Source organism: Eublepharis macularius, chromosome 16 (assembly GCF_028583425.1).
Source record: "Eublepharis macularius isolate TG4126 chromosome 16, MPM_Emac_v1.0, whole genome shotgun sequence".
In the NCBI taxonomy this organism is placed as follows: domain Eukaryota; kingdom Metazoa; phylum Chordata; class Lepidosauria; order Squamata; family Eublepharidae; genus Eublepharis; species Eublepharis macularius.
The window spans coordinates 30,926,988-30,954,525 of NC_072805.1; the positions used below are offsets into that span (position 1 = coordinate 30,926,988).

At 42.3% G+C, this 27,538-nt stretch overlaps 1 protein-coding gene across 1 annotated transcript; it reads right to left on the reverse strand.

The window, feature by feature from the left end:
- Positions 1 to 27,308, reverse strand: DYNC1LI2 (dynein cytoplasmic 1 light intermediate chain 2). The gene is made up of 13 exons (XM_055000412.1): positions 27,175 to 27,308; positions 22,488 to 22,561; positions 21,803 to 21,919; positions 20,447 to 20,677; positions 13,324 to 13,487; positions 11,545 to 11,638; positions 11,038 to 11,173; positions 8,112 to 8,223; positions 6,846 to 6,905; positions 5,801 to 5,842; positions 4,978 to 5,095; positions 4,619 to 4,735; positions 1 to 3,325 (listed from the first exon to the last, which is right to left on the reverse strand). The coding sequence occupies exons 1-13, from the start codon at positions 27,303 to 27,305 to the stop codon at positions 3,219 to 3,221; spliced, it is 1,503 nt and encodes a 500-aa protein (XP_054856387.1). The 5' UTR covers positions 27,306 to 27,308; the 3' UTR covers positions 1 to 3,218.
- Positions 27,309 to 27,538: the final 230 nt, after the last annotated feature.

A 27,538-nucleotide genomic window follows, 5' to 3' on the forward strand; every position in this document is an offset into this window, starting at 1 on the left:
CAGTCTTGGTTTGTGTTTATTGAAGCCATTAATTAAAGACATGTCCTCATTTTTGCCAGCACTAGAAAGCAAGGTTCCACATTGACTGCACCTGGTTAAAGCCATACAACTGAACTATGGGCTGTGGTGGATACATCTGCAGTCCTTGTTGGAAGTTAAAAACATCAATAAACTTAGTAAGAGAGGAGAATGAACTTTTCATTTACAGCATAGATATGGTTAAGTTCAGTCACTTCCAATGTCATTAAATTAAATAAAATACAAACAAGTTCTGTTCAGTTTAAACAAGTTTTAAAATGCCAATAAAAAGTGCAAACTTAAAAAAAAACAAGCAGCATAACCAAAGCATTTTGACGGAGGGCCAATCCTTAATTCTTTATATTTGCCTTCAAGTTGAATAGATCATTAGTTTAAACATGAACAGTAGATGCAGTCACTACATTGTAAATATAAATAAAGCTGTGTAATAATTTTTAACAGTCTACCATACAAGTGTAATCTTGAAAATAAAGTTAATTGTATTTTTTTTGTAAGCATAAAGGCTTGTTTTGCAGTTTGGCCTTTGGTTCCAATGCTTGAGAACAGAAAAAAAAATTAACTGTGCAGCTTTCCAAAGTTGCTAGACTTTGGCAACCAACAAACACATTACTTACAGTTTCCTTCCTTTGAAAAACTAGGAGCATTCACTTGCAACAAGGAAATAGGGGTTTTTAAGTCCATTTGGGTCCAAGCGCTCTTTTGAACAAGTGGCAAGGAGGATAATTGTTGGCTTTTGGTTATTTGTAACAGATCTAACCTTCATTTTATACCACCAGGAAACGCTTGACCAACCTCCTCTTTTCGTTTCTGAGATTTTCATTTCCTGAACCAAAAGGTACCTCCCACAAAGCCACCGTCAGCCCTCAATCACCATACACGTTAAGCAGTCATGGCAAAGTACTATACATATATAGTGTATGTATGAAGCTGCTTTATACAGAGTCAGACCATTGGTCCATCTAGCTCACTGTGGTCTACTTCAATCAGCAATGGCTCTCCAGGATATCAGCTGAGAAGGGGCTTCCGCAGTGCCTGCTACATGACATCCTTTTAACAGGAGACACTAGAGGTTGAACCCTTTTGCATTTAAAGAAAGTGCTGCAAAACCTTGCAAGTCATGCCTGTATCCCCCCAGCAGCATCCAAGTGGCCATGTTCTCCCGGCTCAAATCTCACATGAATTCAGCCATCCCAACACAAGGCAACCTGTTGCGTTCCCACATGGCACAGTGCCAGACCCACTGCAGCTGCAACACCAGTGCACCAAATCTCAGCATCGTGAAGGTGGGAGGAAAATTCCACTGGCCGAGGAGGTGAGGCGATAGCTTTAACTAGCATCCATCGCTTCACATGCCAGATTCAAAGAGGCACCAGAACCACAAACAGGACCCTGCGGCCACAACTTCTCGGTTTAAAAATCTAGGCAACTGTGGATGTAACTGAGGTTCTGAAACTTATAAAAATGTTTTAAAAAAAGTGGAGCGAAAAAAGCCAACTGGCACATGTAAACATGCTTTTATGTTAACGCAAGTAAATACCCTTAGCTTTCTAAATAGTGTTAGACAGACTTAAAAACCACAAGGAGACATGACCTTTTGAAGAAACACAGGGTTTGCAATTACATCCAGTACTGTGTTAGTGGTCAATCAATTCGGCAATGTTTAACAATATATATATATATATTTATATAAATATTAGGGGTGTTCTATTCAGAAATAAGATCTTGCATTACACACAAATCCGTATCAATAAAAGTAAACTCTGCATAATTCATACAGTGGGGTATTTTTTCCCCTTCAGTATGTAGAATACAAACATGTTTGATACGATAATGTAAGGTAGTGTTTCTCTGTCAATTATGCCATACAGAAGAACCTCAGTGCCAATTCATTAACCGTGGGAATCTTCCATTAAACCACTGTTCTCAGTGGCTGTGGGCACCGATCCAAGAAGCATTTAATCGACTGAAAAGGCTACAGTGAAGGGGAAAGACATAGATGTCATGAAGCCATTAAGCTGTATGTTTTATTGATGGAAACCTACACACTTCTATTGTTTACTGGAATAAGGTAACTTGGAGTCTACCAGAAGCCATCACAGGTTTCAAAAACCTTAAGGCAGGAGTCAGGGATTCTTTTTTTAAAAAGTTTTGCAGTTTAACTATGAAAAAAAAATCATTATTCTGCAACACGGATCATTATGGGGCATTGATATGTCACCTATTCCTCTTAACAGGTCAGGTGGTTGGTATTTAGAGAGAAAAAATACACATGCAAAAGGCAGAAGCTATCAGAAAAAAAATAGGGTTTTAAAATTAAACACAACTGTAAAAAATTACTGAATTGTAAAATAAAGTCAAACAGAGGCTGTTTGTACTACAGTGCACAAGAGATTCAAGCACCTCCTAAAGACACGTCTCGCACTGTGCCAGGCACTTGGTCTAAGCAAGCTTCTCACTGTGTCAGCTAGGACAAAAAGGGCACCCACCTTTTTAAAAAAATTCATCTCCTTGTTAAAATTAAAAAAAAATGCAATTTGTATCAAGATAAAATTCCCATGATGCTCAGTGTTTAAGCCTCAAACAATCTCCAATTGTGAAGGCTTTTTTCTTTAACAGTGATTATCTGATCTATATATTCAAACACAGGATTTATTAACACTGGTTTCGCTCCCTCCAGTCTGTCCAACTTGCTTTTTGCCTCTACCATGCCAGATCTTGCATTTTTTTCCTTTTTAATGCAGCATTTTAGACACTCTTCATCTGACCAACATTCCACTATACCACATTCTCTCCAAGTACAAGTACGCCGTCGATGGCCAACTCCAGCAAATTCGGGGAAAGGGGACTTTGTTTCTTCTTTCGTTCCATTTCACCAGATTTCCGCATCTCACACCTCTGTGCTCTTCCCAAGAACCCGCTGCTGCCCCTTGTTTGCCACCCCCCAAAATCAAGAGAATTGCCCTACTGAAACTATAAAATGGTTATCTGAAAACAGAGGAAATTTATATGCAAATCTTCCTGAATGTGCACTTGATACTGGGACAAGCCAATGAAGGTTAAATTTCATTTCTCCCTGCCCCAAGAAAACTTATAGCATCTGCCAAAGCAGAGAGCTCCTGGTCTTATCGGATCAATGTACATAGTTATTTGGTCATTTACATAGGCAGGTTTAAGCATTATCAAGCTTCGTTCTCTGTCGGAGAGGAGTTGGCCGTTACCATCGAGTCTGGTTTGCGAGTCATTCTATCCAGTTCTTCTTGAACGTTTGTCAAAACAGTTTTTTGTCCTAAAAAGGAGAAAGAGAGAAGTTGTGCATCTATATCTATATTTTAAAAATCACTCCTCCTAAAAATGATTTTGTGTATCAAGAGAACAGCGTAAAAGGGCCACCTGCTGACAAACTAGAGGTTTCTGTACACTGAGACTCCCCAGTACAGACAACGGGTTTTTTTGAGGGGGGTGGGGGAGAGACAAAGTAGCCTGGAAAAAGAACCACAGAATGTTGATGACAGTCTTGGAGGGGGTGGGAGAAGAAATTGTTCCAGCTTGAGCACCTACTAGCTTATACTACCTTGGATGGGGAGATTAAGGTTGGGACATGTGCACTGCGAGGTGCACCTCCATATTCTCTCCTCTTCTCCCCTGACCAGAAAGTCATGCATTTTTAAAGGGTCTGATCGCTATGACGTTAAACAAGTCCTAGGTGAGAGATGAACTACCATCACAAAACAGTGCTTCTATTCTTATCCTAACTGGCCGCACAACTCTGCTCCTCCCAGATGTTTTAAGTTGAGAAGGCACAGCCCCTAGCATTTCTGAATGTGTGATGTTTGTGTCAGTGAATGTGTGCCATGATGCAGGGGGGGGGTAAATATACCCCTCACATGTTTTATTGCTCAACTGCAGGATGACAGGTAGTTTCTTGCCTCAAATCTCGGGAGTCAACTCAAGTGTACTACAGGACTAGGCTGCTATAGGCTTATTTATTTATATACCACTTTTTTCTCAACTGGGGCCCAAAGTGGTTTTACAACATAATTCTCCTCACTTCCATTTTATCCTCTCAACCACCATCTCGTGAGGTGAGTTAAGCTAAGCAAGAGTGACTGGCCCAAGACCGCCCAGCGAGCTTCTCTGACAGAATGAGGATTTGAACCTGGGTATCCCAGACCCTAGTCTGTCTGACACTCTAACCGCTACACTGGCTTTCTGTTGAGGGCTAAGCGGACAGAAAGCTACCCATCTAGCCCTGAAAGTCAGCTGTGTCATGCTATGACAATTTTTAGGAGAGAACAGTTTATTCCCTCTGTAATTCCTTGAGCCCTCCAAAGCCGCATATATATGAACAGCCAGTTCACAATGCGACCATGATCGTGCAATGGTTGTGATTTCCTTCTTTCACACTTCCAGAATCACATCAAGAAAGAGAAAAAAAGTGAGTCTGGCAAAGAGCTCAGGTTTCAGCTGCAGGTGAGCTCAGGAATACAACAACGACATTGACTGAACACCTACTCATCTCAAAAACAATACAAGCAGAAGAAATGCACATAAGGAAATTCTGCATTCAACTTGACGGTACCTGATTTTTTGGCTGTACTTTGCACACCTCCTGCACTGGGACTCCCAGGAGAGCCAGTCTTTTTACTCAATAGACTGTTGAAGAAGCTGGCCAGCACACCTTCACTTGCAGCATTATCTAATTACAATGAGGGGGGGGGAGGGAATGGAGACACACAATCAAGTTTAAACACAAACATGACAGAGTACAAGCACCAAAGCATTCCCAAGCCCCACCAGCTCCCTGCTGAGTATCCAAAACAAATACCTGGTATTATTAGCTACACTGTACCTCCCCTGTCATCTGATAAACTCAAAGAGTTCTAGGGACAGGGAAGGCTAAACAAATAAATGTTAAGAAAACTGAAGTGTAATGCATACTTTTAATAGTTGGATCTGGTTTCTTAACAGATGCTATTGGCGAGGCACTGGGGACACTAGCAGGACAAGGTCTGCCCTGGGGTCTCGGCGATCCAGAAGGGCCTCTTGCAGGAGATTCCTGTATAATGACATAATTCGATGTACAACCAAGAACACCCCCTCCCCAAGGCAATCATGCATCAACCGTTTGTTCAGGGATTCTCAAACAGCTGCCCTAGATTAAAGAAGAAGGAAGAAGGAACATGTGTTTTCTTCTTCTCTATCAAGAAGCAGCAGCCCTCACTTCGATAAAAACAAAGTACAAATCAGCATGCACGTGTCACTAATATGGGGTTTGATGAATTACGTGGAAAATGTTCTGGGTTCAAATTTCAGCATTTCTAACCATTTGGAGCTTGCTTCCTTGTATTTTCAGAAAGGGTTCCTCTCACTGCTGTGAGTCTTGCTTTCTTTCCTATCTTTCTCTTCTTAAATTTCCAAGCCTTCTTTACTCACACCACACTTTGTCTCCTTATACCTTAAGCTAGCTCTCTGCTTTCACTGATATGGCACTTAGTGTTTTTTCCAATGGGCAAAATCAGTCAGTCTTAAGTATTTCAGATTTGTAAATTACAGTTAGCTGGTAAAATTATCTCCTCGCATCCCCTCAGGCCAGAATTTTGCCAAATACTGTTAGAAAAGACTTCCACAAAATGCATACCATATCCCAAGCAGATTAAAGAAAAAGATACACAAGGAAAGGATTCACTGTTCAATCACACCTCTGAGGAAGGTGAACTTTTGTTTTACTCTGGAAGTGGCTTTCCCATATATGTATACTCACAGAAGCCCTTGTAGGTGTAGCTGGCTGCTTGGCAAGGTAAGACTGAAACACAACAGATTTTTTTTTCAGAATTTAAAAGAATAAGCAAAGATGCTCTTTTGTGAGCTGAAATTTCACCTTACAACTGAATTCCTAGCCTTGTTTAGAGAGTTACTACCAAATGATATCACTAAAAGGGACTGAGACTCAAGAGAAAAGGGGTTACTTCCCTTAATGGACTGGAAACATGCTCTCTAATCCACAGAACAGACCCCCCCCCCCACTCACACACGCACAGATGCACACGGGTTCCAAGTGCCAGATTCTGGCAACTGTCGCCAAGTCTATGCCCCATCTCAAAGCTGGTCTAACTGGCATTGGCTCCCCATGCAGAACCAAGAAAACCACAGCACTGCGGTGGGCATGCAGTATTTTTTTAACTAGCTTCTTTGAGCAACTAAAAATCCCAGGCTCTTTTCAAAACAGCCAAGACATTTAACATGGTAAGGAACTACTTTTAAGTGCACAATGTGCAAAGCTCCTTTGTCGGGGTTCTTTGACTCTTAAAAGCTTATATTCTGAAAATCTTGTTGGCCTTTAAGGTGCTACTGTCTTAAATCTTAATATAAATGTAATATACATTCACTAGTGGTCATGGATGAGCACTGTGGGTTGATATCTCCTACCTAACACATTCATTTTAAAGAGTGCAAATGTTCTAAGAGGAGGAAATGCTAAACAGGAGAGGGATCTAGGCACAATGGAAGGGTTTCTGTCCCCGCCACCCAATGGCTGGAAGTTATAGCCCAGAGGTCCTCAGCTGAGTTGGATTCTGGCACTGTATAACAGTGGCCAGGTACTTCTCTCCCTCCCTGGGATAGTCCCATCCTGCCCCCCTTCCAAAGGATTCATTCGTTAAGTGGAGGGGGTAGTATATTCCACTACCCATATATTTTACTACTGAATTTTTTAAAAAAAGGTTAACACCAAGCATCTGAAACAGTCCAAGGTTTGGAAAAATTCTGAAGAATGAAAAACATATATAAAGTGTTCTGATTTTTCTTACCTGCTGCTTCATTAGAAACACTTGTTCGTCTTCTGCTGCAAGCTCCTTATCATGCACTAACTGATATGTGAAAAAAAGAAAAAGAAAAAGGCCAGTTACAATCAGAAAATAGCTATCCAAGCTATAAGCCCAGGGGGGGGATGCATGTACACACAATTCATTACTCTGGGTAGATGAGATATAGCATTACAGCTACAAATACTAACCACAAGAGATCCTATAATGCCCGTATTCTTCTCTTCAAATATCAGCATTGTAACAGAGCATTAATCCACATGCTTACATTCTGCAGATAGGCTGCAGGGTAGAGTACGTTTAGAATCATAAGTACCCACCACAAGTTGGAAAGATCTGAGAAATGCTCTGATTAAAAAGAATCAATGTTACAAGAGCTCTTAACAACCAAACTCAAGAGGAATCTCACTCGCCAATTTAAGAATTCTGGAAGAATACTATTATATATGTAATGCTTCGGCATGGCTAAAACGGGAGTGTTTTTTGCCCCTGTTTAGTCTGTTGTTCTACTTTAGCTGGGATGATTTGCTCTTCCAGCAAAACTGTACACTGTATATATTCTCTGCACATAGCACAGAGAGCTACCTGCCAGAAGAGTTTCTACAGATGCCCCCCTGAGTGGCAAGGGACTGGACTGCATAGTTTTTCCAGCGTCTTCCCATTTTGCAGTTCTACAAAACATTTGTTTATCAGGGACCAAGAGGCATACACTTCCCCCCAAAAAACTGCAGTAGTGTAATCTGACTTCAGTGAGCCAGCCTCAAGGAGCCCCTCAAAGCAACTGTCATATCAGCCTTGAAAAATAGGCCTCTTCAGAGAGTCATGTGAATGACTTAACTATCTGATTGATGTTCATGGCATGAAATAACCTGGAATAAAAAACAACTCATAGCAGCAGAGCCAGTTTGGGGCCACTGTCCCTTTCTCTGTGTACCAACAGACCCCACCCCCATGCTTGCACCTTCCTTCACCCACACACCTGCTTGTGTGTCCTTCCTCTGCCCATTCTCAAAGCCTCCCTCCATCTGCCCTCCCCAACAATGCTGAACGATGCACGTGGCAAGGAGAATGGGTGACTAAGTGCTCATATGCAGATGGATGAAGGGCACACTGTCAGATGGCAAAGCCAGGCACGTAAAAGGCAAAGTTCAGCAGCAGTGGGCCCCAGCACCTCCCAGTATGCAGATGCCAGCCTGGCCCGCAGCCCAAAGAGCAGGAAAAGACATGAAGTACTTTTAAAGTCTCCTGTACCTTTCTTACAGGCGGTTTTACAATGAAGTCCTCATATGCATCTTCAGGTTTCACTGTTGTAAAGTTTTCATGCAGAATGGCAATTTTCTTTTCATTGTCCCAGCCAGCAGGTCTGAAGTCAGAGTAAAATTCAGGTGGAGGAGTCACATTACAGAAATACAGCACTGAGATGTTTGGTATGGATACAGCATTCCTCAACTACCTATTCTGTTCTCCTTCTTCATCAGAGAAAAATACAGAATAAAAGCTATTGTGCTGTTGATTTCATGAAGACCCCTTCACTCCGCAAAGTAAACTGTCCTTCCAACACCCGAGAGTGCGAGGCTTGCTTGCATTATGGAACACAAGAAGGCAGAAGAGACTGTGATACAGTGAATCTGGATTCATTCAAGGATACGCTCAGACAGCTGTAGCCAGTCCTGATTCTCCAATAAATGTATGGGGCATTCTAACTGCAGGATTCACAGCAACGACCCTCCTGACTGCAGAAATGCTAGGAAGCAGAGCTCAGTTGCTGTAATCTACCTCCACACCCCTATGGACCAAAACTTCAAAAGATGCCACATAAAGTGTCAGAAATTAATTATGCCCCCAATTCCCATTCTTGGGAGATACAGTTGGGATTCTGAAATAGGGAAGCACCAGTATGCCATCTCCTGGAGGCGACAACGATCTCTTCGTAAAGAGAGATCAGACCAAAAATGCAACTGGGAGTAATAAAACTGAAGCTGAATCCAGGTAGAAATTGAGGCACTGTGAAGTCAGCCATTCTTCAAATCTGGATAGTGGCTTATTGCCTGCCTGTCTGGAAAGGGGAAGCTTTTCTCCCTAATGGATCAGGTTCATAGGCTGGGGGGGTGTCTTTAGAATTGGCAAGGCCTTAGGATATTTACGGGGCATGATGCCAACTTTTGCCAAATTTGGTTGGAGCTGCAGCTCCATTTGCTTGAAAAGAATGATCTCGTTACACTTAACCATGCTTCCATTACATCAAGGTCAGACTACTGTAATATGTGGAGCTACCGGAAACAATGTTTCAAAAGCCACAACTTGGCCCAAAACTCTGCAGCCCAGTGTTGACAGGAATATGGCCACAGCAACAACACAATGCCTGTTCTGAGAGATCTTTACCAGTTTTCAATACCTTTCTAAGGCTAATTCAAAGCCTTGACTTTAACATCCTTAACACGTTAGGACTAGGACAGCTGAAGGGCTGTGCACTTCCCTCTACAGTCTGAACAAAGAGGTCACCTTCTGACGCGCCACTCCAGACTACCCCATTAAGTAGAGACTGGGGGGGGAGGCAAGGGGAAAGGGGTATTTTCTGTGGGGAAAACGGAACTTTGGAATATTTTCCCCCAAAAGAATCAACTGGCACGACCTTTTCTAACATTCAAATGCCATTTTTGTTGAACTTTGGCTCAACTGATGCCATTTGATATTTTTATCACTGTCTCTTCTATGCTGGTTTTCATGCTATTTTATCACTTCTTCTTTTATGCAGATAGATCAAGATAGGTAGCTGTGTTAGCCTGTCTGTAGCAACAGAAAACAGCAAGAGTCCAGTAGCACCTTTAAGACTAACAAAATGTGTGATAGGGGATGAGCTGCTACTGTTCCCCCGCATTTTAACCTTCCAAAACATTCAGTTGCTGCCCTAAAATAGCAGTTATCCTGCAGAGGAATTTCAAAGCGAGATTAGAAAGAGAGACTGCTGAAATGCAACCGATAACGAAGCTCAAGACAATGCAGCCATCTGGATTGAACTGAGACCTAGGCTTCCTGTCTCATTACCGCTGCTGACCTAGGCTTCCTGTCTCACCACCAATGCTGATCTCTCCAGACCCACCTAATATTCCACCTAATCCAATCACACCTGCTACTGCCATCCAGCATCTGAAATCACTCACTCTCCAAGATATAAGGACAGATGGACTCACATTCTAGCTGTATTTGAAGAAGTGAGCTGTGACTCACAAAATCTCATACCCTACCACAAATTTTGTTAGTCTTATAGGTGCTACTGGACTCTTGCTCTTTTCTTCTTTTATGTGGGTTTTCATATTTTATCATTGTCCCTTTTATGCTGGCTTTCATCTGCTGCAAAACATGAACTCTGGTTGATTGACAGCTGCTGTTAATAATTTACATGACTTGCAATCATATTTATGTATATCTTGTTGTAATCAGAATGATATTTCAATGTATTGTTGTAGAGTTTTATTGCTGTCAGACATCTTGTGCAATTGCAGGGAAAGGTGATAACAGATATTTAAAACACACACACACTCATTTGGGGAAAAAAAGGCTACATTAAAATCAGTGAGGATTAGTCCAGGTAACTGAGACGTAAATATTATTATCTTATTTTTGCTTTATATACAAGTGCCTTTCAATTCTCCCAACACCCACAAAGCTTAATTTCCCCCACTGAAGTGGGTTTGTAAGGCTTCGTGCAAATTAGCACGTCAAGACAATATTTCAGCACTATAAGCCAAAACACACGAGAAGAAATACCTAGATTCAGCACATGTTCTCTTACCTCAAGGTTTGCCGGGATCTGTAGGCATCCTGGAAGCTTAAAGTTTAGCATTTACAGAGCAGCAGGAAGGGAAATACGGGCGCCTGTATTTCCCTTCCCCTTCCTGCTGCTCTGTAAATGCTAAACTTTAAGCTGCCAAGACACCTACACTTCCCAACAAACCTTGAGGTAGGAGAACAAGTTTAGCATTTACAGAGCAGCAGGAAGGGGAAGGGAAATACAGGCGCCTGTATTTCCCTTCCTGCTGCTCTGTAAATGCTAAACTTTAAGCTTCCAGGACGCCTACAGATCCCGGCAAACCTTGAGGTAAGAGAACACGTGCTGAATCTAGGTATTTCTTCTCGTGTGTTTTGGCTCTATGTCTTACCTAGACTTTTCACTTACATGAAAACGGCATCCTTTTCTACCACTAAGGCTGGTGTGGTAAAATGAAAGCTGTATGTTTTATGTACAATATACTTATACAACAAGTCAAGGTTCTTTTCCTCCTTAACTGATGTATAAATCAAGGCGGCACCGTCTGTTTGTTTGTTTTAAGGAAAGCTTTAGGAGAACAATATTAAAATAAATTGCAATTAACTTCTTAATACTACTCGATTAAAAAAGAGCAAAATTTTCACCAATCTGACACTGAATTCAAACATGGCGATGGGATGGGCCCAGCGAACAACACTTTCAAAATTAAACAGAACAGACATTTCAGTAACTAATGAGAGATAATTTGGAGCAGGGTGGAGGTCTGGAAATTAGGCAAAAACTTGAAAGATACAGGTTATGGTTTAAAAGCAACCTAGGAAGGTTAAATACAGCCAGTATGGCATGGCGGACTTGGGAGTCACTCAACTTCTCCACTCTTCAGTTCTGTCCCTTTTTCAAGCAAGAAAAGGATACACTGTAAACAGAATCTGCGAATGTGGGACTGAATAAAGTCAAACTGTTCTTCTCTGTAGTCATGTTCCTTTTCTAGTATGCTCATCGCATCACACTGAAAAAGAAGCATAAAAGAAGCCTTAAGACTTCCGGAAGCCAGATGCACAAAAGGTGTGCAGAACATGTACTCGGAAGGCGGGGAGAGAACTGCATAAAAACCCATGTTCAAAGCTAGCCTTCTTTGAGGCCATTAAGAGAAAAAAATACTTCATAAGCCATCAAGTGATGCTACAAAGCAAAGTTGGAAAAGCAAGAGTATATGATCTTAAAATGTCATGCAGAAGCATTCATCTGAAGTTTACAAACATCACATATTCTGAGACACTTTTGCTTTGAAGAAAACTCAGGGGCCTTTAATTACTTCCAATTTGTTTCACTGTACAGTTTTTGGCTTTTATATATGCAGTGTGTGTGTACTGTGTATGTATATATATTGTGTATATGGCTGTATATGTGTGTGTGTATATATAGAGAGAGAGACAGACAGACATATATATATATAGAGAGAGAGAGACATATATAGAGACATAGAAAGTGAGAGACACTATATTCTTGAATTTTATTTGGAATTATTGTTTTGAAAGTTAGGGTCAAGAATTAGGCAATGGATTATGTGTTTCACATTCCTCCTAGATACACTTGTTAAAAGCCAAAGGATTCTATGTAACACTGAACCTTTGAAAAATATATACCTTTTTAAATGAGGGATGGCATAACCTCTGAGTGTGTATATTATGGTCACAAGAAACCCACAAGGACACTCTAGTTGCCACTGAAATTTTTAAACGAAAGCAAAAATTAGAAACTGTGCAGCTCACCTTTGGAAGTGGGAAGAGCAAGATCAACTCCTCTCAAAAAACGGAAGAATTTCCAGCTTTTATATACATTAGTTATAATAAAAAGAGAAGGTAACTTTTGCAATTTCCTTCCACCCCTACCTCAATAATAAGAATGTGCCATCAATGTGCAAGCTCTTTGCAGATAGATTAGGCCTGAGCTTAACACATGCAGAAATGGCCCAGGCTAGCCAGATCTCTTTAGAGCTCAGAAGCTAAGCAGAGGCAGGCAACGGCAAACCACCTCTGTCCGCTTCTTGGCTTGAAAACCTTATGGGGATCGCCATATGTTGGCTGTGACTTGATGGCACTTCACACATACGAAATGGACGACATTGCTTCATACTGCTGTCAGGGCCTCCCAGTTCTGAATACCTCTTTTCATCATACAACTCCATGCTAGCTCAGCAGGGAGAAACGTTCTAGCCCCTCTCTCTGCTTGCTGTAAAAGTTTTATGTTTACAAGGAGTTTCTCATATAGGGGGAAACTTCTAAAATGTGACCCTCCACCTTTATCTGAAATCGTACAGTTCGCCCTCCCATTTTAGTCCTCTGCCATGTCAAAACCTCATTCCCTGGGTACTTGTGGAGCAGGCTTCAGAACCCATTTGGCCCAGCAGCATCTCAGCTGCTCTTTGCAAAGAACTAGGAGATAAACCCTGCCCCAAACAGCTTACAATAGAAAATTCAATGCAGGGCGGACAAAGGAAGGGCTAGGAGTTGAGTGCAGAGAGAATGTGTGCTCATTTCAGAAATACAGACTTAGCTGCAATAGAGAACAGAGAGGGAGGGACTGCAGAGAGGGCATCCACTACAGCAGTGTCGAGGCCCCCACATAAGCCTGGAGTAGAAAAGATGCATTCCAATACACTGAATAAAAAACCACCATGGCAATCAAGCTCACCTTTGTACAAACAACTATCACAGGAATTCCAAGATTGTGGGTCAGCACACTGTCCCCAAGTGGTAAAGTAACATTTTCATCGTCTTGGCCCTGCGGGCCTCTTCTCTGCGGCGACCCCTGATAGCCTTCCTCGGGTTCCACATACTCCTGAAAAGCCTTCACGACTATGGAAGCAAAAGGATGCAACAGAAAATTGCTTCATGTTATGGGCAGTACCTTGGCTGAATTGGAAAGAACAGAAACACTGAGGACAAAGTGTTCACATGTAGAACTTACAACAGCAGGTTACTGTAAGAACCATCCATTCAAATGGTTTCAAGGACGATTATCTGAATGACTTCTGAGGGGGATATCCCACCCCTGCTAAACCTTACAAGAGCTTTTCTTCTCACGAAACAGCATTCCCTGTTTCTTCTGCTCAAAGACCAATGTTTTTGTTTGTGTTGCTCCTGCTTCCACACTAGAGCATTACTGTTTCAGAAATAACAGGAAGCAAAACATAGCTTCCATTAACACTCAATCCCCTTATTGAGGTCGGAGCCTCCACCGCGGACCCCAGAAGCAACAGCCACGGTTGGGAAATGCCCCGCATTACTGCCGCTGCTTTCTCCTCCCCATGACCCTCAAGAGAGCCAAGTCTAGCAGAGAACAGCCCAAACCAGCAGAGAGGCTGAGCCGAAATATCTCATGACCATGTCCCCTGGGAACAGTATTTACTCTCCTCTACAGCAGAAACTGATGGAATGCAGCTGAAAGCATCCAAGGACCTAAACCCTCCCTGGCCTGTAGCTAGAAGACACACTAGAGCTCAGTGGCAGACAGAAAGTAGACCAGAACATAAAACTTCCCTGGAGTTAAACTCTTCCAAGTGCCATTTCTACCCTCCAAGCTTTCTTCTAAAATGCCATATGGCCGAAGATTTTCACAAGCTGAAAGAAGCCTCACAAGAATATTTCTACCCCTCCTATGAAAGTCTTCTAACAGTCCCCCCACATACGCACACACTCAAATTTGCAAAGAATAAAGGCCTGAATGGAGAATGTATTTAGTTTCTCACAGCCTGCCTTTCTCATTGAGACTGATAACACAAAGCAATCGGACAATATAAGGCAGTAAAGGAACCCAACAAACACTGCAATAAAAAAAAATACAAAGTTAGAAAACAACGCAAACAAAAACCAGCATAGGCCGTGGCTCATTTACAGCAACTCAGAGCCCAGCTCTCTTTTACTGGAAACTATAAATACTGATGTGAGGAGATATTGCTCATAAACAGAGGCTGCCAAAGTCGTCTGCCTCTTACCACTGCAAACTGATTTAGGTGCATTTTTAGCCTGGGAGGCTGTACAGTACACAGTTGTTATACTTTCTGCTGGCACCAAGATGCTACCTATAGTGAGCAAATACAATCTTAGAAGTGATCTGTGTACGCGCCCATCTTACAGGGAACAGAATTTTACAGCAGAGCTCAAACAGGAAAGCTACATGGTCTAAATGAAGCACACAGTAGTATTTCCATGTACTGGAAACTAGTAGGACTTAGAGGAGTAATCCTTCAGCTTTCTCTTCACCCACCCCAAACATCTGTGGATTTATCAACTGTTTCCCGAGTCATCTCCCCATTCCAGCTGTGGCTAAGGCTCATCCTGAAAGCAGGAATTCGAGGGGCTGTTTTGTAGCCTTCCCCCAGCCCCTTAATGCATAATTTCCCTGCTGTCTTAACTATATCCAACAGGGAAAAAACCGTGATCAACTAACTGAAGAATTTTTAAATAGTCACTTAAGAAATATATTCCAAATATCATTTAGTGGTGTTACAATCTCTCAGGGGTCTCATAAACTATACATACATTAAGCTTGGATACATACAAAAGGCAAAGCATCTCACAAAAAGTATAAAGGCAAATGCCAAGTGCCAAGTGCAAGAACTCATACGCCAATGGCAAAGAACAAAGTGCCAAGCACTAAACTCAATAATTTTACGAAGTGCTAATGCCTGAAATTGACACACTCGTTGTCTAACATGTAACCAAGTAACGCAAATTACTGGAGGTACAGATTGGGTAGCTGCTTTTATCATGATACTCTCCTTTCCACATTTAGTCTTAACTATATCAGCAGCTAAGGAAACACATAATGGCTAAATTGTTTCATCCCTGAATTGCAGAAACCCTTTTGATGTTTAAGAAAAGAGTCTCCTAGAGACAGCAACCGCACTGAGCCCTTCAAGGGCTTCCCTCACAGTAAACTTTTCTCATGTTAATCTGAGTAGCTGCTGCAGATCATACAACACCTTCTATGGGGAATAGCACCACACTTAACTGTGCCTGCGATGCCGTGCTCTCCTGCATTTTCCAGCCATTTCCTTCACAGTTCCCATTTCAGTGTGCATGCACACACACACACACAAGACACAAGAACTGCATGAAATGTTTCAACTCTGCAATCATGGAAATAGGAAACTTATTTTGCCCAAACCCAGAAGCAGGCATTTAATTTCTCCTGCAGCAGGCATCGTTCATGTCTCCTTTCACAAGGCAAAGATGGAATGACGTAATCCCCCCCCCCCCTCAGCAGAAACAGACCTCTGCAGAAGAAAGGAAGCCTTCTTACCCACTGAATAGGACATTCTCTTTGTGGCTATGATAAAGCCACATGATACAGCTTTGGAAGTCAGCGAGTATTTTGCCCTAACTTTAAAACGAGCCCACCACAAAGCTGATGCCCAAGGTGGCGTTCGAAGCAACAGGCAGCCCTTGTCAGATGGGATTTCTTGACAAAGAGAGAAGTGTCAAGCATTAGGAGGAGAAAGGAGTGATTTTTTTCAGCTGAGCTCACCGCTGATAAGACTAAAAAGCGCTGAGCTTTCACAAAAGCAGCATCAAAGAGCCATTCAACTTCCAGAGATAAGCATAATCTTGTGTACTGGAAGAACATGAAGATATCAGGCCTCTTAACAGGGGAACATACAGTTAAGCCCCGTCTCCTCAGCTGAAATACCATTTATTTGTACCCCACACATTTGTACCCCATTTATTTGTTCCTCACACATATTTGTACCCCACACAAAATCCGATGGGTGGTTTTAGGCCAACATGGTTCAGTTTGCTGTATGAGCGTGCAAATATCTCTATGGTTTTTTTAAATACTTGTTCAACGAGACAACCAACAATGCCAATTTCTGAGAGATAGTAGGTTGAAGAACACCTGCTGGCAAACAGCTTATTGCTTTTAGGTTCTTCTAATGAACTCTCGATGTTTTCAGGACGGGATGCTCCGTTGATCTGTAATAGAAGAGCAAGATACGGGTCCAGTAGCACCTTAAAGACCAACCAGATTTCCAGGGTATGAGCTTACGGGACTCCTCCCTTTTTCCACTCCTCATATCTGACAAAAGGACCTATGGCTCTCGAAGGCTCAGACCCTGGAAATCTAGTTGGTCTTTAAGATGCTGCTGGACCTGTATCTTGCCCTCCTAAGGTTTTGTCCTTGAAATCTACACTAGCAGTTGCAGAAGAATTAATATTGCAAAGGTTCGTTTCATATTTAAATATATTACATCATTTGCCCTTGATTTCATTGCCTCTCACTTTAAGTACCTAGACTGTCTATTCCCACTAACTGGCTTTAAAACAAGTATACCCGACGTCCATTCTACAAGCAGGCATATTTGCTGCTCACAAAGGAGGGATCAGTTACTTGAAAATGCTATCGCTAGTATCAGATGTACCTGAAAACTCTGGTCCCACCTTCATTAAGTTTCTCTGCAATGCGTACCATTGACTGAATAACTATCCTGCCTTCCTCAGCATCATGTAAGATAGGGTATCCCACATATTTGCTCAATTCAAACAATGCTGTTATTTGTTTTAAGTGTTGCCTGAACTGTTACTCAAATGTATATTACCTTGTGTTTCTATCATGGTTTGTGCTTTGAAGGGTTTATTCTCTGAGCTGCTTTGGATGCAGAAGAAATTAGCACACAAATATTTAAAGTCAAACAGAACAAGAGGCTTTTTCCAGTGAAGCATGACTAGCACCAGGAAGCAAGTTATTACGTCCTAAAAGTATTTAGGACAGAGCACTGACAAACTATTCAACTATTGCGTCAATAGAACACAACAAATTAGAATCTAGTTACTACACAATATTAACATCTCCCCACCAGTTCAAAATAATTCAGCAGTGAAATAAATGCACAGTAAGGTATCCAGAAGTCACAGTAAATTATCCAGAAGTACTTTCTGCTTGCTTCCCCAATTTTCCCCCAATCTCCCTGTTGCATTTGCAGCCTCCAATGCTATATTAGACGTTGTTCGGTAGAGTCCCCCAGTCCTCTGACAAGAAGGTTCTTTAAGGGTCAGACTATGTATGGATGTGAAAGCTGAACAGTGAAGAATGCTGACAGGAAGAAAATTGATTAATCTGAAATGTGGTGCTGGAGGAGAGTTTTGCAGATACCATGGACAGCCAAAATGACTAATACATGAGTTCTAGATCAAATCAAGCCTGAATTCTCCCTTGAAGCTAAAATGAGAAAACTGAGACTGTGATACTTTGATCACATCACAAGAAGACAAGACTCTTGGGAAAAGTCAGTAACACTAGGAAAAAGTGAAAGCAGCAGGAAAAGAGGAAGACCCAAAATGTGATGGCTGGACTTAATAAAGGAAGCCACAACCTCCAGTTTGCAAGATCTGAGCAAGTCTGTTAATGATAGGACATTCTGGAGGTCTTTCATTCATAGAGTTGCCATAAGTCAAAATCGACTTGACAGCACACAACACACACATACTCACACAGGGAACTGCAACAAAATAACAGCAGAAAAAAGTCTTATTCCGCAAACAGAACTCTTCCTGCTACCTTAACCAGGGTTTACACTTTTCAGCCGCAGAAGGACAATGATGATACTGCGATAAAGCTCTGCAGAGGTTCGAGAAATTGCAGGAGTGGTCACGGCATAGTACAGAACACAGCCCCTTTCCTGTGCACAGATGGGCTATCTTTCTAAAGGAAGAGAGCCAGTGTTGCATAGTGGTTGGAGTGTCGGATCAGGGAGACCCATGTTCGAATTCCCCACTCTGCCATGGAAACTCACTGGATGTCTTGGGCCACTCACACATACTCAACCTAACCTAACTCAGAGGGCTGCTGAGAGGACAAAACAGAGACGCAGAGAACGATATCACCACTTTGGTTCCCCACTGATGAAAAAGGGGGGGGGGGGTAAAAATGAAGTCAATAAAATACACCGGGGCTGAGCTGGCATTCTATTATGCATGAATGGGAGATGGATCCAGAACAAATATTGCCTCTCCCTCGTGATAGTTTTGGCAATGCAACTTTTCAGGCCTTTGTCTTTCTGAAACTGCAGCTCATAAATCTAGCAAAGCTATTAACTTGTGGGGAGAATAAAATTTTAAAATTTGGAAAGTGATCCAAATGGTTTTTTTCTTAAAGAAGCAAGCTGGAAGACAAGGAATACATTTCATTTTCAAGGGTGACCACAACCTGCACGGCCTCCAATGACAGCTTGAAAACACTTTAGTTGGGCTGTGGAGAAATGCTTTTTATTTGTAGATTTGGACTGTGTCAAATCCATCGCCTCTGAAACTCCAGTAAAAGCCTCTCTGACCTGCACCTTTGACCTGCCCAGGTTGTGGGGAAAGGGAGAGAATAAAACCTCCTGGCACAGGAAAGAGGGTCTCTTCGGCTGACTTCAGCTGGCCCCTTGCAGACAGCCGTTGACCATGTGGGGGGATGAAACACCACGTGGGTGGCATGTGCCAGGTGGAGACTTGGACTGTCACTGGTTACTCCTTGCTAGCACCCCAGAGGGCAAGAAGGGGCAGTGCTCACAGGTCAGTGGGGCTGACCATGGAGGCTAACAAGAAAGCCCCCAGTGAAACTAGACTTGTGAAAGCAGCAGGCCAGACAGTGAGGGACTGAGCATGTGCACAGAGGTGGGCAGAACAAAGAGGGTAACAACTGCCGTGTGCAGATCACATCAAAACAGCTTAACCACAAACAATAAGCAAATGAGCCTTTGCCAACCAAGGAACATCAAACATGAACTCTGTGATGGTCGGTCTTTTGCCACAGCTCTCCAAGATTCACTTAGCAATGTCAACTTCTGAACACTTTTGCAAGCCAAGTAACAATGAGTCCAGTTCCTTGGACTGCCTTCAGGTGCTCCATTGAACAGCTATTGTTATTTCAAGAACGATCTGTGAAGCCCTTGGACTTGTGCACCGTCTCCTGACATGTGCAGCTTGGCTTAACCCTGGTTTGTGGGCAAGAAACAAACTGATGGCAGGTGACCATTAAATACTGTTGGGGTCAAACTGAAGTATCTTCAATTCCTGAGACACCAGGAGCCCGAGAACTTCAAAGGCTCCTTCTCATAAAGACCAACATCAATCTCTCATTATCTGAAATAAGCCAGAGAAATTTGCTCCCCCGGTAAATTTTGTGTTAACCGGAACTCCCATATATACCATTTTAAGGTTTCTATACATTTCTGTTTTTAAGGCTAATTCTGCAAGAATAAGTAGTAGATCTTGATTTTTTTTTAAAAAAGCTAAGACTCTCAGGATGCCAAGTTCTGCATTAAATGTGAGGTTACACAAATCCGTTGCCCACTGAAGCATTTATTTACTTTCTTTTATATCCTGCCTTTCTCACCAGTGAAGAAGATATCCTGCCTTTCTCAGATCCTAGTCCAACACTCTAACCATTACACAGGACTGTCTCAGAACGTATACCTCCGGCCATAATGTTTCATTGTACTAGGAATATTAATTCTGTTAACATTACAGACTTGTCTGAGTTTGAAATAAAGTCACTCCACCATAACAAGAGGCTGCGTGTCTAATCTGTTCCTATATAGAATATGCAGAAAGGTATCTTTCCTCGTTAGTTTAACAACCTACTGTTAAGGTAGCACATTAGATTTTATTGTAAGACTGATTACATTTCCTGAACAAACTGGTCTACTTTACTAAGACTTACTTTTCTGATCTTCTTGTTCAATCACAACACACACCGCAAAGTGGGTTTTCACTAGCAGCTGTCACAGAAAGTTGTATGTATACAACCATTTCAGCATCACCTTACTTACATTGCTGTTCCATGTCTCTCATCTCTTCAGGGGGGATCTTCAGCTTATCAATATGTTCACGCAAGACACTGGCCCATTTTTGTAAAGCTTCCATAATAGTCCATGGTCTTGACATATCTGCCACAAAGATTACAAGGGTCTCTTGTAATGATTCAGGTGAAACAGCAAACTTTAAGAGCCCTTTATGGTACAAGTCCCCATCAAGAATCCAGACATTACAGCGGGTCTGATCTGGGAAAAAAAGGAAAATCTTCATATTAGCAGAATCTTTTCCACAGGTTCACTACCTTCTTGTCAAGATTCAACTGATGTTCAGCAAACAAAATAAACAAGAAATAACTTCTTGTGTTTCACATGGATTATGATTACTATTCAAGGCTTTTAAACTCAAGACAACAGTACAAATGCATTTATAAAAGTTTTATATAGAACAACCAAACATTCCAGTGGACTTTACATTTGCGGGCAATATTTCAGCCTGATTTAATACACAGAGGTTAAGGCAGAATTGAGAACGAGAACTGAATTCTCTTTCGGCTGAGTGGACCAAGAACTCGCCTTTCATTCAAGCAGGAGTGACAAGCGACATTCTTTATCAGAATCCACATTTATGATCCGATATGCTTCATGCTTGAGGAGGGGAGCGAATGGGCGGGGGGAACTATCCTGGAAATCATGAATGAGTTCCCTAGCCAGCAAGCAAGCATCAGTAAAAACCACAAAAGAAATATCACACTACTATTTGATCTCAAAGCTCCATATTTAAACCCCCCTCTCGAACTGGGAAGCTCAATGAGTCCAGCCGCTACCTGTCAGCCTAACTCACCTCATCAGAATGTAGTGAGAAGATGATAAGAGATAAGAACCCTACAAACCCCACCCTGAGTACCAGGCCCGGGGGTGGGGGGACGGGACAGATAACAGAGGAGAAGTGAGCAAATGAGTTAGAGTCATGAAATTACCTACAGAAACAAGGAAAAGATCAGGCAGTCTATGCCTTCCCTTTTGCAAACTGTATCCACATGTCAATACACAAGAGAAAAGACTAATCCAACTGTGCGTCTACAAACCATACCTGGAAGTATGGACCAACTTCCTTTTAAAACACGCACAGGATCAGAAAGCAGGTGTGTGTAAGAGCCAGCATACAAGATTCAAATCCCTGTTTGCCCATAAATTTCATTGAGTGGCCTTGGGCCATCCACTCTATCTTAGTCTAGCCTCCCTTATATGAGAATTCAATGGGAAGGGGCACACTTCGGAACAGTTGCTTGAAGAAAGGGCAGCGTACAAACTGCATTAAAAACATTTTAAAATTCCAACAAATGTTAAGATTAGAAAAAGCACTGCCTTTACCATCTCGGTCCTCATCGTGAACGTTGAGGTAGAGGTATTCCAGCCCTCTTCCTTTCTTGCCATGCTCTGCTCCTTGTATTTTAGTCATGAGTGTTGTTTTGCCCGAACCGTCATCACCTGCCAATATGTTTGCAGGGCAAAATAATAATAACCTTATTATTATTACCACCTTTAGCAAGAAATGGCCCTGCCTTTGAACTAAGAACTTAAGTAATCTTCTGAGGATGCTGAAATAGCATCTAATTTGTTCTGTCGTTTTTAAAGGGCAGTAAAATGAAGCAGCATTATAAGTATCTCTGAGTCACAGTTTTCCATGTCACAATTAACATTACTTGGCTACAAAGTGAAACGAATTAATCTTTTGTTTGATTCCATAAAAAGAAAGTCATGCTAGCATGTTTTTTTTTTAAAAAATATTTTGAATGGCTCTCATTGCACCTACTTTTCAAAACATTTAGTGAGCACAAAAGCTTTATGGAAACAAATTAAGTTCAACGTAAATGTTATCAAAACACAAGCCTGGATAGTAGAATATTAAGCCCACATACAACAGGCTTCTAACAAGCAAAATGGCTCTTTTTCTTCTAACACTTAAGCTTTTCTTTTTAAAAAGGAAAAAAAATCCCATGATCTTAGTATCTTTACAAAAAGCAAAATTATCTCCCTACTACTCACTGATACTTACCAAAAACAAGAATGTTTTTGCCAGAGGGTAATTTAGACCTTGACCGAGTAGAAACTTCACTCAATATTGAAAGCCTGCATGAAAACACATTTTCTTATTAACTCACCCGAAACAAAGTGTAATTACAGTGAAACAAAGGAATTTTAAAATGCCTCTCTGTATAAAAAAACTACATACAGCTTTGAGAACAAAATCTGACTTAAACTCAGCGCCTACCTCTTTAACATTTCAGTGAAATGGCTTGTTGAAAATAATGTTTTACAATGACATCCAAAATAGAATACAAACGTTAATGCCTACACTCATACTATTAAACCGCAAACAAACCGCGTTAAAAACATGGCATTTTAATGTACAATTGGAGGGGATATCAGGTCATATTATAATGCATCTCTAATGGACTGACAAGTCATTACAGGTGCAAGAAGGGCCAAGGACACACCCATTTGTACACCTCAGCAGTATCAACCACCATCCCCACCCTCTTACAGTTAAATTTTATGCCCTGTAACTATCTGTGCACAGCTGTCACATTCTGAATATGAATGACTCTCCTAAGCAAACAAGAATAATATTTGCTTTTGATCTCGTGAAGCAACACCAGTTTGCCCAACAGCTACCAGCTCTTTCTGCAAAGTCCTAAAGTCTCCAAGGCAGGGATACTGCCTAGCGTCTCCGCATGTCTACTGAGAGTCACCTTCTCCACTTTCTGCTTATTTAAGCAGATGCAATTCCATAGCGCAAAAAGGAGAACTACATGATACAAAGTTCCCAATTAGCTAAGCAAAACTTAATTACCACCAAATCTGTTTTTACAGCAACCGCTTACTACGCTCCCTTGTTTAGGAACTGCATGAATTATAACATTGGAAACGTGATTTGAATCTGCTCTTGGCTTCTTATGGTTAGGAGCACCAACACGGCTGGAATAGTGCCAGCATGTTGCATTCTATTTTTTTAAAAACTCAGAAGATCCAATTAAGTGTATTTTAAAAGTCTGTGCTGCACACAGTAATGACATTCTATGTAAAGAAGGTGCTTTTGCAAACCTGACCCTCCATGTAATTCTGCCACCAAGAGGAAATATGATATTTTCATTGGTAGACTTTTCTGCATTACTTTGCTGAAATGGCACCAGTACATTTTTAAACCCATTAACCTGCTGCCTTGCCACAACAGGCATCTACTTTAATGCTCAGAATTAAGCTACTGGAAAGAAGACTTTCTAAATTCAGAATTTGATTCCCAACTTCACATCATACCACATTGCTAACTGGGTGAAAACTACGTCTTTGAAGAGCTAGAAAAAGAAGAAACTTCAAAGAAAAAACAGGAACAACCAAGCATTCTGAACAGATTTCAGCTTGTTCGCATTTTTTCAGGCGTACTGCTAAGGGTAAATCAAATCAGTTTGGTTTAGAATACACACACAAGCATTCCTGGATAACAGATACTCAAGTGCTTAACCCTTTAAACCTCATTAGCAAAGGGCATATTCACTTTTACTTTTCCCTCACTTACAGTGCAAGCCTAAGAAAAGTTACTCCAGTCTAAGCCCATTGAAGTAAATAGGCTTAGACTGAAGTAAAGAGTTACTCTATTCTAAGCCCAATGAGTAAATGTAGACTGGAGTAACTCTTCTTAGGATTGCACTATTAATTCCATTGATAACTGGATGCATTTGATTGAATTTCTGGGTCTTCTAGATCACAGAAACTACACTGAAAGACTCATTATCAGGACACGTGGCCATACTCTGACATAATGCATCTAAGGATGCAAGCTGGATACCTGTTGAAAAACGAGCACTGAGTGTTTTCACGCAGGAAAGTCATGATTTGCAACAATGACTCAGGCTTCACATATATAAAACTGATTACCTCACTAGTGATAATGAATACCCAAAGAATATTTCTTTTTATTGGTCAGACACATTCTTTCCCAGGAGACAGTCAGGGGAGTTGTAATGCCACCTGGTCCATAACAGTAAAATTGCTCATAAGAATAACCAGGCTAGCAGCAATGGCTTCAGATAATTTCCTCCCCATGTTTAAGAGGTAATACCAAAGAGGAAAAGCACCAGTGGAGACTTGCTGTGCACAGAAAGCCACCCTTTTACCACAGATGGAGTGGGAGCGTCCCCAGTCCTGGACACAGACTTCTGTGCCTTGCTATATAATTATTGGTGACAACCGTAAAGCAGCATCCAGGCTCACAAGAGAAGTTAAAATCTCTAGTAAAAATATTATGTATATGACGAGAACTGCAAACTAGAGAAACGCTGAAGTGACAACAAAAAGCAGAGTAGAAACTGCTATGCTGCAAGGGAAGGGTCAGTCCTGCAACTCCATCCCACCTCATGATGCGAGGTGGGCGGGGGGACAGAACAGACTGGATGCAGGGGATCCCACACCGAAGAACACACTGAAAAGTCTCATGTTTCGACTAACACGCTGTTCTCACTTTTACAATGCTCCAGCATTGCAGAACGATTCTTCACACCGGAGTTTCCGTTGCAGAACAGCATTCCTGACAATGGCAGACCTCTCAAAGTCAAGGGAGGATAACGACAGACGCTTCAGATTTCACACATGCAGGCTACTGCTGGGCAGGACAGTAACAGCAGCAACTTTCCCTGCAGCTAAATGCTTGAACGAAACAGGGAAGTATGACCAGAGGACATGCAGTTGAAGATTTTTACCGTCAAAAGAATCAGATACATCTCATCCTGGCTTCCTAAACAACCATCACGTGAAACCCTTAAGCACTCACAATTGATCCATTTTCTACTGACAACACTATTTTTGCTCTGTCTCCCACAGAAATCCATGACCGTCCAGGAAGCTGCTTTCTACAGAGTCAGACCACTGGCCTAGCAAGGGTGACACCATCTACCCTATTTGGCAGAGGCTCACCAGGGTTTAAATAAAGGTCCTTCACCTCACCTGCTACCAAGTCTTTTAACTGGAAACTGAACGTGGGACCTTCTGCATACAAAGTGGATGCTTTACCACTGAACCACGGTTCCTCCCAATACACATAAGGCTGCCTTCGACTGAGCTAGATCATGGATGTCTCAAGATCAGTATTGTCTACTCCAACTAGAGGCAACTCTCAAGTGGAGGTCTTTCACATCACTGACTACATGACCCTTATAACTGGATATATCAGGGATTGGACCCAGGACCTTCGGTACGTCAGGCTCTACCTGTGTCCATGACACTGTGGTATACCGAATCAGACCACGGGTCTTTCAATGTCAGTACTGCCCACTCAAACTGGCAGTGCCTGTACAGAGTCTCATACAAAGATCTTTCACAACAGCAGCTACCTGAAGCTGGGACCTTCTGCATGCAAAGCAAGCACTCTCCCATAGAACCACAGAGCCACTCTCCTCTGTTTTCAAAACCTATAGCTGCTGGACAGGTCAAGGTTATGCATTTCGTATTTATTTTGTTTACCACCCTTCCTCAAAAAAGTAGTGTCTATAGTACTCCCTTCACTTTATCCTCACAACCCTGTAAGGCAAATTATGTTGTGAAAGAATGAGTGGTTCAAGACCTCTCTGTGAGCTTAATGGACAGCATGCAAATTTGAACCCAACTCTCCCAGATTCTACTCCAACACTACACCAGCAATTCTAAGCAGATCTACTCAGAAGTGAGTCCTATTTTCTTTGATAAGGCTTACTCGCGGGAAAGCATCCTCCAGATTGCAGCCTATGGTGACACTGGCTCTCAAATTAAGAGGAACTGAGTCCAGTGACATGTTAGAGATCAACAAAACTTTCAGGTACATGCTTTCAAGAGGATTTTCAGGATATAAGCTGTATCTGAAAAAGGGAGCTTTGACTCTCAAAAGCTTCTATCTGATAATCTTGATCTCTAAGGTGCCACTAAACTCAAATCTTGCTGTTCTATTGCAGACAAACACAGCTACCTACCTACTTGAAATTCTCAAATTAAAAGCACCCCATTTTGAAAGTGAAAGGCCCTGAGGAAGGAGTGCTTCTTGTGAAACCCAAGGATGTAATCAGAGGGACTCCAATAATGTGTCACTATAAGGGAAGAAAAGAAAGGCATACTCGTTCTTGGGCAGGGTGGATCGCTCCTCTATGCAGCTCCCTGGCTTCTGCATTCTCGGGAATGTCTCTCTCACACTTTCAACATGTGCACCAGCGTAAGCCACTCCTCTCAGCCCCAGTTATATTGTGGGGATAATAATAACACTGACTTTGTTCACTGCTCCCAGTGGGCACTAATCTGTCCAAAAATGCAGTATACAAATGAACTATTACCATTGCTATTAGAAATATGAACAAATGAACTACTATTACACATCACTATTATGAACAAATGAACTGTTGTTATTATTATTATCCATTATCATTATAGACAAATTACCCGTTATCATCATCAAGGGAGAAGAAACAGAGAACCCATCCCTCCATCCCACGCCCTCCAGGTCCTGCACCAGGAGCTCCTCCCAAGGCCGAAGGCGGCCGAGCCTGCAAACTCCCCCCGCCCTTCCTCAGCAGGGACTTCTGCAGGCGTCCAAGGGAATCTCCCTTCCTCTCCCTCCACTCCCTGACAATGGCCGGCTCCACCATCCCCCTTCATAGGGAGAGCGCCTAGGTTCCTTCTCCAGCCCGGGGCGCAGAGGAGCGAAGCCCGGCGTGGCCCCTCACCAGAGGCTCTGGCCTTCTTCTTCTTCGCTGGGGAAGTCGGCGGGCGCGGACCCGTCCGGCCCCAGCAGCTTCTTCTCCGCCAGCACCGGCGCCATCTTGCCAACAGCCGCCGCCACAAAGAGTGACCTCATCCGCCCAGGCCCCGCCAAAAGGACCCCGCCTTGCTCCACCGGCACGGCCGAGGACCCCGGTCGCCTTGCACGCTGCCGGGCTGCAGCGCTTCGCCAGGAACCCTTTTTCTCTACCCGAACCCCCTCCGCATCCCCTTGCCTAAACTGGCGGCAGTTTAGGAGGTCGTTTCGAGACGGGGATGCGACCCAACGGGAGGGCAAGCGGTTCTTCTGAGCAGGCAGTCTGTTGAACA

Coding starts and splice junctions, on each gene's coding strand:
- DYNC1LI2 (XM_055000412.1), bottom strand. CDS start 27,305: ATGAGGTCACTCTTTGTGGCGGCGGCTGTTGGCAAGATGGCGCCGGTG. Junction 20,678..21,802: donor TCACGATGAGGACCGAGATG/GTAAAGGCAGTG, acceptor TTTTTTTCCCAG/ATCAGACCCGCTGTAATGTC. Junction 4,736..4,977: donor ACCAGATCCAACTATTAAAA/GTATGCATTACA, acceptor CATTGTAATTAG/ATAATGCTGCAAGTGAAGGT.